This window comes from Helianthus annuus, chromosome 6 (assembly GCF_002127325.2).
Source record: "Helianthus annuus cultivar XRQ/B chromosome 6, HanXRQr2.0-SUNRISE, whole genome shotgun sequence".
Taxonomy (NCBI): Eukaryota; Viridiplantae; Streptophyta; class Magnoliopsida; order Asterales; family Asteraceae; genus Helianthus; species Helianthus annuus.
The window spans coordinates 26,999,333-27,011,949 of NC_035438.2; the positions used below are offsets into that span (position 1 = coordinate 26,999,333).

At 36.1% G+C, this 12,617-nt stretch overlaps 1 protein-coding gene across 1 annotated transcript; it reads right to left on the reverse strand.

Annotated features, from left to right (window-relative positions):
- Nucleotides 1-10,302: 10,302 nt before the first annotated feature.
- LOC110865069 lies at nucleotides 10,303-11,234 on the reverse strand. The gene is made up of 2 exons (XM_022114269.2): nucleotides 11,077-11,234; nucleotides 10,303-10,978 (listed from the first exon to the last, which is right to left on the reverse strand). The coding sequence occupies exons 1-2, from the start codon at nucleotides 11,164-11,166 to the stop codon at nucleotides 10,589-10,591; spliced, it is 480 nt and encodes a 159-aa protein (XP_021969961.1). The 5' UTR covers nucleotides 11,167-11,234; the 3' UTR covers nucleotides 10,303-10,588.
- Nucleotides 11,235-12,617: the final 1,383 nt, after the last annotated feature.

Genomic DNA, 12,617 nt, shown 5'->3' on the forward strand with positions numbered 1-12,617 from the left:
ACCATGTTACCAAACTTTCGTAAAACGTGCCATGAGAAATTCAGTGTTTTACAGACCTTTTGGACCTAATACAAGCTTTAAACAACTCACAAACGCATCATATCCGATTATCCATGCCGAGACTTCATCTTTAACACGCTACTTTCGTCTATCTAATACTTATATCATTCATATACTTGCATTCATTTAGTGTCAATTGTTCACCCCATACTCCTATTATTCTCCATTATCCTTTCTTTCATATGAACCCCGTTCACATTCAAACTTATTTAAACTCCTTTGCCTATGCGCACGCATACCCGTTTTACCTATGCTTAAACGCGTCAACCCATTTTAGTCAAACAAATTCCTATCCTATCGTTCTTCAAAATTTCGTACTTTTCTAAACGTTTCAAAACTCCCAAGTCTCGATTCTTTTAGCCAAAATGCTTTTTCTCCAAGGTCTTCCTCTTGAATAAATTTCGGGACGAAATTTCCTAAAGGAGTGGAGACTGTAACGCCCTGCTTTTTTATACTTTCCATAATTAGAAAGCTCGCCTTGTAATGCTATTTTTGGAAATCTTGTATTATTGTAGTCGTCTTTTCGTTGTAAAATCCGAGACTTGGATCATAAATAAAATTCGTATTTCTTTAAATTCACCATCTACATATTCATACATGTTCATACGTTCGAATTCATTGTACATCGAATCCTTATTTGTAATTCATACTTATACTTATTCACGATGCATGTCCATGCTTGTCCTTATATTGTTGATACCTAAAAACCCCTAATAATATGCTTATTTATACAACGGTTAATCATCTAATATGTGACATATACTTGTCACTTACAAACATGTTACATACTTGTATATTACACTTTTTAACTAGTTAAATCATGTTTTATTTCATATTTCACCTTGTTACAAGTTAGAGGAAACATTGTTGCATATTATTACACAACTTAATTAACAAAATTACTCATTATAATGTTTTAAAAAATAAAAAAAATAAAGAAATATGGCAGCCCCAATTCAGCAAAATTCAGCCCCATATAGTTGGGTTTTGTGGGCTAGTTTCAAGGTGTAACCCCTTCTAAACACTTCCAAAGCCCAACCCATTGAAACCCTAATCCTTCCCCCTATAAATACCACTTATAACCAGCCTCCCTACCACTTTTGCAACACTAAAAACTCTCAAAACATCCTCCAAACCGTAGCTGAAAGCAAAGGTTCGAGCAGATTGACACCCCTTCACGAAAATGAGCATAACTCACTCAATTCTTATCCGATTCACTTGATTCTTTTTCCTACTTGCTTGGATAATCATGGGTTTCGATTCCTAGACTTCTCCTTGGAGAAATCAGACCTGGAAATGCCCCGAAATAGTCCATAAACTTTCAGTTTGATTTTTTATGTTCTTCAAAACTTGTTTAAACCTATGCAACTTGTGTCTAACACATCTCATGCCTATGTCCTAATGCTTACAACTTATCCCATGGTTGGTTAAGCTTAAAAACAAGGTTGAGACATTTGAAATCAGAGGACTAAACCTCATAAACTTGGTGTTTTGTCTAGGGTTTCAACCCACAAATCATGTCAAACATAGTCTTTGATACATGAGTGATTATGGAACAACTTGGGTTGTCCAAACATACAATCCTCACATGATTTGATGATTTCTATTAGTTAGTTTACTTTACATACATGTAAAGGCCTTAGTTCATGACCCTCCTTGGTTGTTTTTACATCAAGTATAGTGGTGAACATCAAAGGGGTACCTAAATGGAAGCCTTGTCTTCCTACCCCATCCATGACACCCATGACTCAACTTGAGGTACCTAAATGAAGATGTAATCTTCTACCTCTTACTTGAATACTTGAACATTTGGACTTAATAATATGTGTATAATATACGACCTACATACTATCTATGTACACTCGAATCTTTGATGTTGAAATCATATTCATTTGTCAAAGTAGTAGGTTATCATCTAAGGACCTAAACCTTGTTATGATTCTTATGGGTGTTCAACTCATAAAATCATTATAACCCATGAGGTTACCAAGTGTCATACAAGTGTTATGTGTGAAGATGAATATTTTGATATAATATTTTCATGTCACTTTCATTCCAAATCTCGACTCTAAACATGCTTGAACTTAAACCCTTACGCATTCAACCTTCCAACCTCGGCAACTTTGTCACATTGGATAATCGGAAAACATATGCAAACTTTGTGAGTATACTCGTATTCCCCTTTTACTTTTATCACTTTTGGGGTGTAACATGTTTTATCTATCAACAAACTTACACATGAACATTTTGCTTAAACACATGAACATTCCTATAACATGCTTGTATACGTGATGGCTTGATACTTTAAACTTGGGTGATTCTTATGTGTTGAACTTATCATTAACTTCGTACGAGCCAAACCGTGACATATGTAGCGCTATAGGATTAACGACCCGCCCTTTATCATCGGTTATGTCATGAGCATATTGCGTTTTCTTGGTTTGATATGTTAGACACATGCCATGTTTAAATGTTTATCTTGGATCACATGCTTGCTATGAGGAATTGTTCAAACTTATCTTTTGCTATGTACGTATCAAACTTGTATACTCGCCTTTGCTTTTGCGTTGAACTTTATTTTAAACATGTTACAGGTTGAGGACGATGATGCTATGAAATGAAGTAGCGTTGATGCCTAGATACACATATAGACGTTTAGGTTTAATCGTTGTATCAATGTTGATTATGTTGTATTGTATTTCCTTTGAACTTGATGTTATTTGATTTCTTTGTAATGTTGACAAAAGAATTATGAAATGAAATCGGTTTATTAAATATTGTCACAAATAGCGTTATGATGACTCTAGCAATCTTCACACTTCGTCTCATCCCGATGTTTCCGCCATTGGTTGGGGTGTGACAGATTGGTATCAGAGCCATAACTATAGGGAATTAGGAAAAGTAGGAATGCTTTAACCTAGTCTATAGTTCTAGAGCTTTATTCGTATGTTTTACTTGAAATTACTAGCATGCTATCTTATTTGCTTTTATTTATTCTCTTTTGATCTTGTAAGCATATGTGTCACTTGTGGGTTAACACTTAACATGCTATACTTGATTTTATTATGTGTTAATACTTGTTTCTTCATTTTATCCTTTATGTGTGTTCTTGACATACTTTTTATGCGTTAATATTCGTTTTATCATTTCACTTTTATTGTGATGTTCTTGACATGTTATACTTGTTTGTTTAATCTTTAATATACACTTTTCCTCACGCGTTTTACTCGATTATTCTAAATCCGACAACACACATATTACACAAACGAGACGAGTTCACCAAAATAGGCGTGAAACCCATAATTTGGTGAACAACTCTCAATCCATCCACTTTCCTTTTCTTTTTACACGAAATTCACCATCAAGTTAGGAGTGAAATCCTCACCTTGATGGAGAAGTTCAAATTTCAAATTCTAGTGGACCCTCGTCAAAGTGTTGAAATTAAATTTTGACCCGACGAGTACCAACCACACTTAGGATACGAAACCGTCAAGTTAGGGGTGAAACCCGCACCTTGGCGACTAGTTCCACTCCTTGATTTTTTTCATAAATCCCGCCAAGTCTCGAAATTTCGATTGATTTGGGACATGTAGTAACCGGAAGGGTAAATACCGTTAACCGACTTGTCAGCGAGAGTATTTTACCTATTAGGCCAAAGCATGCTCCTCAAATTCAAAAGACTTTTCGACCACTTTGGTTAGTCAAAGTTCCGTTTGGAACACTCCAAACTTTGGTCAAACATGTGTTTCTATTATTTATTTATACGATACAATCTTTCAAACTCGAGTTTACTTTCGATTTCTCTTTTCACACACACAGCATACTGAACCTTTTCCATACATTTATACATATGCATGATTTCATATAATTTAAATTCGTTTTCCTTGTAACGACAAGTAGAGAAATATCATCGAGATGGGAGTGACTTCCTTACCTTGACGATTAGCTCCACTCCCTTTTCCTTAAAACGACCTCACCAACGAGTTAGGGGTGATTCCCTAACTTAGGTGACCGTTACCAAAACTTCTCTTTCGAAACATCTTATTATGCAAACTCGATCATACTTTATACCCAAATTATTTAATGTTATTTAAAAATACCCACTCATACAGATTTCGAAATACATTGTTTTATCAAACGTACTTTTTATTCTACAATCTATTTTCACTCAACTCGTATACGCGAAATTCATAATCATGTCTTAAAACGTTTTATTGCTCGAACTTCAAAACCTTACGAAATGCTACCTATCAATTTAATCGGTTCAATGAAACTCTTGCCCATGAACTTCATATTCGACTTAATCACTAAAACACGCCCACCTTCTACTTTTAATCAAAATCCAACCAACCTTTCCCGAATACTTATGAGATCTTATAGAAGTTATATGATTGTTTTACCAAATACCCTTTACAACACCAACAAATCAATTGTTATTTTATTTTTATTTCTAAATCCTTTTGCTAAATTTCCCTTCTAAAGATCCTAGTTTTCACAAGGACCTCCTAAATTCATAATTTCTTATTTGATGAAACGAACTTACTTTTTAACGAAAACCTTTTCCTACACCAATTTACAAAACACGCGGGCAAGAAGTCTTCATGGGAACCGACAATCTTTGACTTACATGAAATTTTTTTTTTTTTTAACAAAAATGTAGCATTTCAATCATTACAAAAATACATTATGCTTAACCAATTAGTACTTTATATCCTCTTACATACACAACTATATTCTACCCTTTCAAACAAGGTCAACCTAATTTTGATTCGATAAACTCAATGTTTCATTTAAACAACTATACATGCATATCATCGTACACATTTTGGTCGATACCTCGCGATAACATCATTTATATCATTCGTATTTACATACTCGACCTTTTGAATGTTTTATACACTTAGATCCGTGGTGTCCCAACAAACACTATTTACGCAATATTTATTTTTCATACCTACACCTATGTTCATACGTCTTATGCTTGTACTTATACGCATACTACTTATACGTTTTACGCTTCTACTTGTACACATACTACTTACACATTTTATGTTTATGCTCATACATACATGCGTATTCATACTTAAACTTATGCTCATACTTTCATCCTTACTCATGATTCATACATTCGTACCTATACGCGAGCGCAACCCGAGGGATTCGCTTGCGTGGGTCCCACACATACTTAAACATGGACTTGCTTATATACTACATTCTTGTACGTACACATTCTAAATTTTTTTTATGTATACCCCGATTCATACACAACTAGTACAAGCTATGCGGATCATGCGACGATCAAAATAATCACGGGTGCACACGGGATTATAGTGATAGGCGTATGAGAACCATAGAGTGTGCTACTGCGTATGGTAATACACGGAACGTAACATGACACCGAAGACGAAACGGACGTAACATGGTCAAAACATGGTGGATACGCCGCTGGTACTTCCTATATATAAGTGTTTTCACCATGTTACCAAACTTTCGTAAAACGTGCCATGAGAAATTCAGTGTTTTACAGACCTTTTGGACCTAATACAAGCTTTAAACAACTCACAAACGCATCATATCCGATTATCCATGCCGAGACTTCATCTTTAACACGCTACTTTCGTCTATCTAATACTTATATCATTCATATACTTGCATTCATTTAGTGTCAATTGTTCACCCCATACTCCTATTATTCTCCATTATCCTTTCTTTCATATGAACCCCGTTCACATTCAAACTTATTTAAACTCCTTTGCCTATGCGCACGCATACCCATTTTACCTATGCTTAAACGCCTCAACCCATTTTAGTCAAACAAATTCCTATCCTATCGTTCTTCAAAATTTCGTACATTTCTAAACGTTTCAAAACTCCCAAGTCTCGATTCTTTTAGCCAAAATGCTTTTTCTCCAAGGTCTTCCTCTTGAATAAATTTCGGGACGAAATTTCCTAAAGGAGGGGAGACTGTAACGCCCTGCTTTTTCATACTTTCCATAATTAGAAAGCTCGCCTTGTAATGCTATTTTTGGAAATCTTGTATTATTGTAGTCGTCTTTTCGTTGTAAAATCCGAGACTTGAATCATAAATAAAATTCGTATTTCTTTAAATTCACCATCTACATATTCATACATGTTCATACGTTCGAATTCATTGTACATCGAATCCTTATTTGTAATTCATACTTATACTTATTCACGATGCATGTCCATGCTTGTCCTTATGTTGTTGATACCTAAAACCCCTAATAATATGCTTATTTATACAACGGTTAATCATCTAATATGTGACATATACTTGTCACTTACAAACATGTTACATACTTGTACATTACACTTTTTACCTAGTTAAATCATGTTTTATTTCATATTTCACCTTGTTACAAGTTAGGGGAAACATTGTTGCATATTATTACACAACTTAATTAACAAAATTACTTATTATAATGTTTTAAAAAATAAAAAAAAATAAAGAAATATGGCAGCCCCAATTCAGCAAAATTCAGCCCCATATAGTTGGGTTTTGTGGGCTAGTTTCAAGGTGTAACCCCTTCTAAACACTTCCAAAGCCCAACCCATTGAAACCTTAATCCTTCCCCCTATAAATACCACTTATAACCAGCCTCCCTACCACTTTTGCAACACTAAAAACTCTCAAAACATCCTCCAAACCGTAGCTGAAAGCAAAGGTTCGAGCAGATTGACACCCCTTCACGAAAATGAGCATAACTCACTCAATTCTTATCCGATTCACTTGATTCTTTTTCCTACTTGCTTGGATAATCATGGGGTTCGATTCCTAGACTTCTCCTTTGAGAAATCAGACCTGGAAATGCCCCGAAATAATCCATAAACTTTCTGTTTGATTTTTATGTTCTTCAAAACTTGTTTAAACCTATGCAACTTGTGTCTAACACATCTCATGCCTATGTCCTAATGCTTACAACTTATCCCATGGTTGGTTAAGCTTAAAAACAAGGTTGAGACATTTGAAATCAGAGGATTAAACCTCATAAACTTGGTGTTTTGTCTAGGGTTTCAACCCACAAATCATGTCAAACATAGTCTTTGATACATGAGTGATTATGGAACAACTTGGGTTGTCCAAACATACAATCCTCACATGATTTGATGATTTCTATTAGTTAGTTTACTTTACATACATGTAAAGGCCTTAGTTCATGACCCTCCTTGGTTGTTTTTACATCAAGTGTAGTGGTGAACATCAAAGGGGTACCTAAATGGAAGCCTTGTCTTCCTACCCCATCCATGACACCCATGACTCAACTTACTTGAATACTTGAACATTTGGACTTAATAATATGTGTATAATATACGACCTACATACTATCTATGTACACTCGAATCTTTGATGTTGAAATCATATTCATTTGTCAAAGTAGTAGGTTATCATCTAAGGACCTAAACCTTGTTATGATTCTTATGGGTGTTCAACTCATAAAATCATTATAACCCATGAGGTTACCAAGTGTCATACAAGTGTTATGTGTGAAGATGAATATTTTTGATATAATATTTTCATGTCACTTTCATTCCAAATCTCGACTCTAAACATGCTTGAACTTAAACCCTTACGCATTCAACCTTCCAACCTCGGCAACTTTGTCACATTGGATAATCGGAAAACATATGCAAACTTTGTGAGTATACTCGTATTCCCCTTTTACTTTTATCACTTTTGGGGTGTAACATGTTTTATCTATCAACAAACTTACACATGAACATTTTGCTTAAACACATGAACATTCCTATAACATGCTTGTATACGTGATGGCTTGATACTTTAAACTTGGGTGATTCTTATGTGTTGAACTTATCATTAACTTCGTACGAGCCAAACCGTGACATATGTAGCGCTATAGGATTAACGACCCGCCCTTTATCATCGGTTATGTCATGAGCATATTGCGTTTTCTTGGTTTGATATGTTAGACACATGCCATGTTTAAATGTTTATCTTGGATCACATGCTTGCTATGAGGAATTGTTCAAACTTATCTTTTGCTATGTACGTATCAAACTTGTATACTCGCCTTTGCTTTTGCATTGAACTTTATTTTAAACATGTTACAGGTTGAGGACGATGATGCTATGAAATGAAGTAGCGTTGATGCCTAGATACACATATAGACGTTTAGGTTTAATCGTTGTATCAATGTTGATTATGTTGTATTGTATTTCCTTTGAACTTGATGTTATTTGATTTCTTTGTAATGTTGACAAAAGAATTATGAAATGAAATCAGTTTATTAAATATTGTCACAAATAGCGTTATGATGACTCTAGCAATCTTCACACTTCGTCTCATCCCGATGTTTCCGCCATTGGTTGGGGTGTGACATTATCGGCTCAACTTTTAAAACGTCTCAAGCAGCCGTCTGAAACGTCTCAGCCAAGACGTTAAGACGTCTGAGCTGTGTCGGACACGTGGCAGGTTTTGGTTGGTCAGCCGCCAAGACATTTGAACATGTTTGACGTCTCCCCAAGACGTTTGACTTGTCTAGTTTGGAAAACTTGACCCATTCTTGGCCATTTTCGCCATTTTCCCTTATTATAAATGCGATTATCTGTGACATTCATGATGGTTGCAAAGTCCCGTTGCGATTAATCTTTGCTACCACCCGTTTGCCACCAAACTATTTTGCAAGCAAATTTAGGAGTAAAATGCACGGATAGTCCCTGTGGTTTGGTGAAATTTCATCTTTAATCCCAAATTTTTCAAAATTACACTCTTAGTCCTTGTGGTTTGACAAGTTGTTACTCGGATAGTCCCCAAAGCGGATGGAGGTTAGTTTTTCTGGTTAAGTGGGTGTGAAATGACAAGGACTATCCGAGTAACAACTTGTCAAACCACAGGGACTATCCGAGTAACCTTCATCCGCTTTAGGGACTATCCGAGTAACAACTTGTCAAACCACAGGGACTAAGAGTATAATTCTGAAAAGTTGGGGACTAAAGATGGAATTTCATCAAACCACATGGACTATGCGTGCATTTTACTCCAAATTTAGGGATCAAAATTTTGGTTTAAAAGATATAAGTCGATTTAGCGACAGAAGTATCATGTGACCGAACTTTATTTTGTGATAGTAGAGTTTTGCAACCGGATATAAGACCGTGGGGTATGGTAGGGCGGAGGTTTGGGGCATGGGTTGACACGTGGACTTCGAGGGGCACCGCTGGTCAGTTGCATGTTGGGTCAGTATGGCGGGGCGTGGCGTGGCTAGCCCGCGTGGGTTGGCCACGTGTTATAATTTTTTTTTCGATTATTATAAAAATACACACAAAATTTAAAAAAAAATAAAAAAGCCTAAAATTATTATTTAAATCCTAGCCACCTATAGTCTAGCCAACCCAGCCAATGAGAACCGGCCACGGAAGATCGCTAGGCCCGCCCAACGCCCAGGTTGAAACCCCCACCCAAGGGGCCACGCCGAAACCCAAGCCTACCCGGGATGGTGACTTTGGCATTTGTACCCAACCCGCGCCCCAACCCCCACCCCATACCCCATAGTCTAATACCATAGTTGTACTTGCTTGTAGCAAGTGTCACAAGAAATGACTTTTATAGTACGACCTTCAAACGGTCGTGAACAAAAAGGTAATGTAAAGGTTTTTGAAAGTTAGAACAATGATTGAAGTTTGAATTGTAAATAGTAAATTTATAACAAAATCTTCATAGAAATCAAGTTGCCATAACCCACTTCATTTCCAAATCATTACGACAAAATCGTAAATTTAACACACATTATAAGTAAAAATTGTAAATTTTAAGCACATTTAATGAAAATGCTCTTTGTATGCTTAGACATGAATGTTGAAATGGGGTGTTAAAAGAACACAAATGCCTTCACGTATATTGTACATAACTATTTTTAACATTGTCCCTCAGAAGAAAATAATTCTTTGTTTCGCCACTGAATATCTGTTTAAATTCGTATTTTAAAACGAGTAAGCAATGGTCGCTTTTACATGATCAACTTGTGTAAGAACACAACACAACCCTATCGTCTTCTTCATTGGAGACAAAACGCTCTAGTTCTGACCCATTACCCCACAGCATGGCGACTTTCCCAGAATGGCCCCTCACATTTTGTTTCCAACATGTTTCTTGTAACGGCACCAACAACTCTCACAAACGTACAATCCCACCACTCATTGCCCAAAAAAAAAAAAAAAAAAAAAAAAACCCAACGGATACAATACGTCACTTCTCCCAACATATTATCCAAACAACAAATCATGAATATCATCAAACCATTAGTACAACTAACAATAAAATCAATCTCTGCAAAAAGATTATAAATCTTTTAACTTTTAAAAAACAAAAAGTAAAAAAGTAAATGCAAATGAATAATGCTTGAACATGGGCGGAGCACAGCCAGAGCAGGGTCAAGAGGGTCTGCTGACCCCACGAGAACCATTAGATTTTTCTTAAAAAAGGGTTATGGACCCTCTAGTTGTAGCGGGTAAATAACGAAGTTCTGGTTCCGCGAGTGCTAACTTGAAGTCACGTGACCAAGTAAATTGGCACGTGGGTGGCTGAAATCCTGTGAGTTTGGTCTATGTTGAATTCGTTGAGATCAATGTATGGTATGTTAATTGTTCCAGCTAGTTGTCCGGAATACCGGCTGCTTTTGGAATGCCCGCTTCGGCTATCCGCCATATACAGAGGTCCTGAGCCGCTGTAGACGCGGTGGAGGCTGTCGTCGGGTGTGGAGGTGGAAGTGCGTTTGCGTTTGAAGAAACATAGGGCGTTCTTCCACCACCGTTTACGACTCTTTTTTATCTTCTTGTTGTCGTCTCGGGGGACGGGTTTTTGAAGCTTGAAATGCAGGGTGTCAATGGCGGATCTGAAGGAAGAAGAATCACGTTTATGGGCTCTGGCTTCTTCGAACACCTGCAGAATTGAAAACAGTTTGTTTGTTATATATATGCATTATATTATATATTCAGCTGACATGATAAGTATGAAGTGGATGTGATGAAGAAATGGACCTGAAAATAGCCGATTTGAGGGTCGAAGCCATAGTCACTGAAATGATGAGGAGGTTCATGAATGGTGAAAATGGGGGATTTGTTGGTCATGATTTCACACTCACAGTGTTGTCACTGAGTGAGAGGAAGTGAGGTTGGGTGTGGATAATAAATTATAGTATATATGGCCTATGGAGGTGATATATAATTTAGGGCTTGAATTTCTGAAAATAAATAAATATACAAAAGCACTTAAGTTAACACTAAATAGTTAGTATGACATGAGTAAGTTTGAGTCACATGTGGTTGGGTTTATTTCGATTCGAATTTTCGAACACGTTTAGCTAAAGGGTATTGTATCTGTTAACACAGTTGGTTCGCGGCCTGCGGGTTAAACGTTTAACCCGTTTGCTTTTGTGAATTTTAAAAGATAAATATTATATGTTATATTTGAAACAGATTATGGTATTCGATACTAAAATTTTAAAGATAATAGAAAAATAAGCATGATATTTTATATATTGACAATAATATTTTTGGTTATGAAATGTAATGTTGTAGAATTAATATCTTAAAATAAATAAAACAATATGTTCACACTAACAAGGCCGTGTGCATATCATCCTGTTAAAACTAGTGTTGTGCTCAAGTTCAGGTGTCTAACATAATTTTCGAGATGTGTCGAGATAGGTACCTGTTAAATTTCCGGGTCTGTGTCGTATTTGACTCGTCAAACAACGTTAATAAATATAACAACATTATTTTTTATAATACAATCTAAGTTAATATAATAGTAAATCATTGCATGTGAGATGGGCTATTGGGAGGGGAGGTGTTAAATGGTTAGGGTGGTCCGTGGGGGGCGCATTTTGGTGTCGTGACCGTATTAAATGTCCTTCACGTTTGGACTTATTGCACATTTGCACAATTGCACCCTCTAGCTTACTAGTTACTACTTTCACGAGTAACCTCAACAACACTCGGCAACAATTATGTGACTAATAATTATTTGTTTGGGTGTTTGATTATTTATCTGTTAGTTAAAAGGTGTGATGGCATTATAGCCTAGTGGTATGATATTATATCCTAATGGCATCTTAGAGGTCAGATTAAGCTGAGGGACCATTATGTTTTGGGTTCGATTCTCATAAGGGGATTTTACCAAATTTATTGGATTTCTCCTGAATTGGTGTATAGATGTTATTGCCTAGTGGAGATGGATATGATCGGGTGGTTCTGCTAGTGTCATAATAATATTCTAGTGGTTCGTTAGTGATTCGAATTTTTTGTTCAAAGAAAAAGTTAATTAAAAGGCAAATTAACCCTTGGCCCAGACATTTATGGCAAATGATTATTTATCAGTTATTTAAAAGGTAAATTAACCCTTGACCCAGACGTTTATGGAAAAAAAGGGATATGTGGTTTTTAAGATGTTAGGAAAAGTTTTAGATTAAGGTAGCGTTTGGTATGCAGTAATGAGAGTTGTAATGGAATGGACCATTGTAAGGGAATGAAGAAAAGAGTGTTTGGTTGGTTGATGGAATGGAATCGTCCATTCCAAA

Bases quoted from the DNA above. Each gene is read 5' to 3' on its own strand.
- LOC110865069 (XM_022114269.2), bottom strand. From the start codon at position 11,166: ATGACCAACAAATCCCCCATTTTCACCATTCATGAACCTCCTCATCAT. The intron at 10,979-11,076 runs GTCCATTTCTTC...TCAATTCTGCAG, and splicing joins CTCAAATCGGCTATTTTCAG to GTGTTCGAAGAAGCCAGAGC.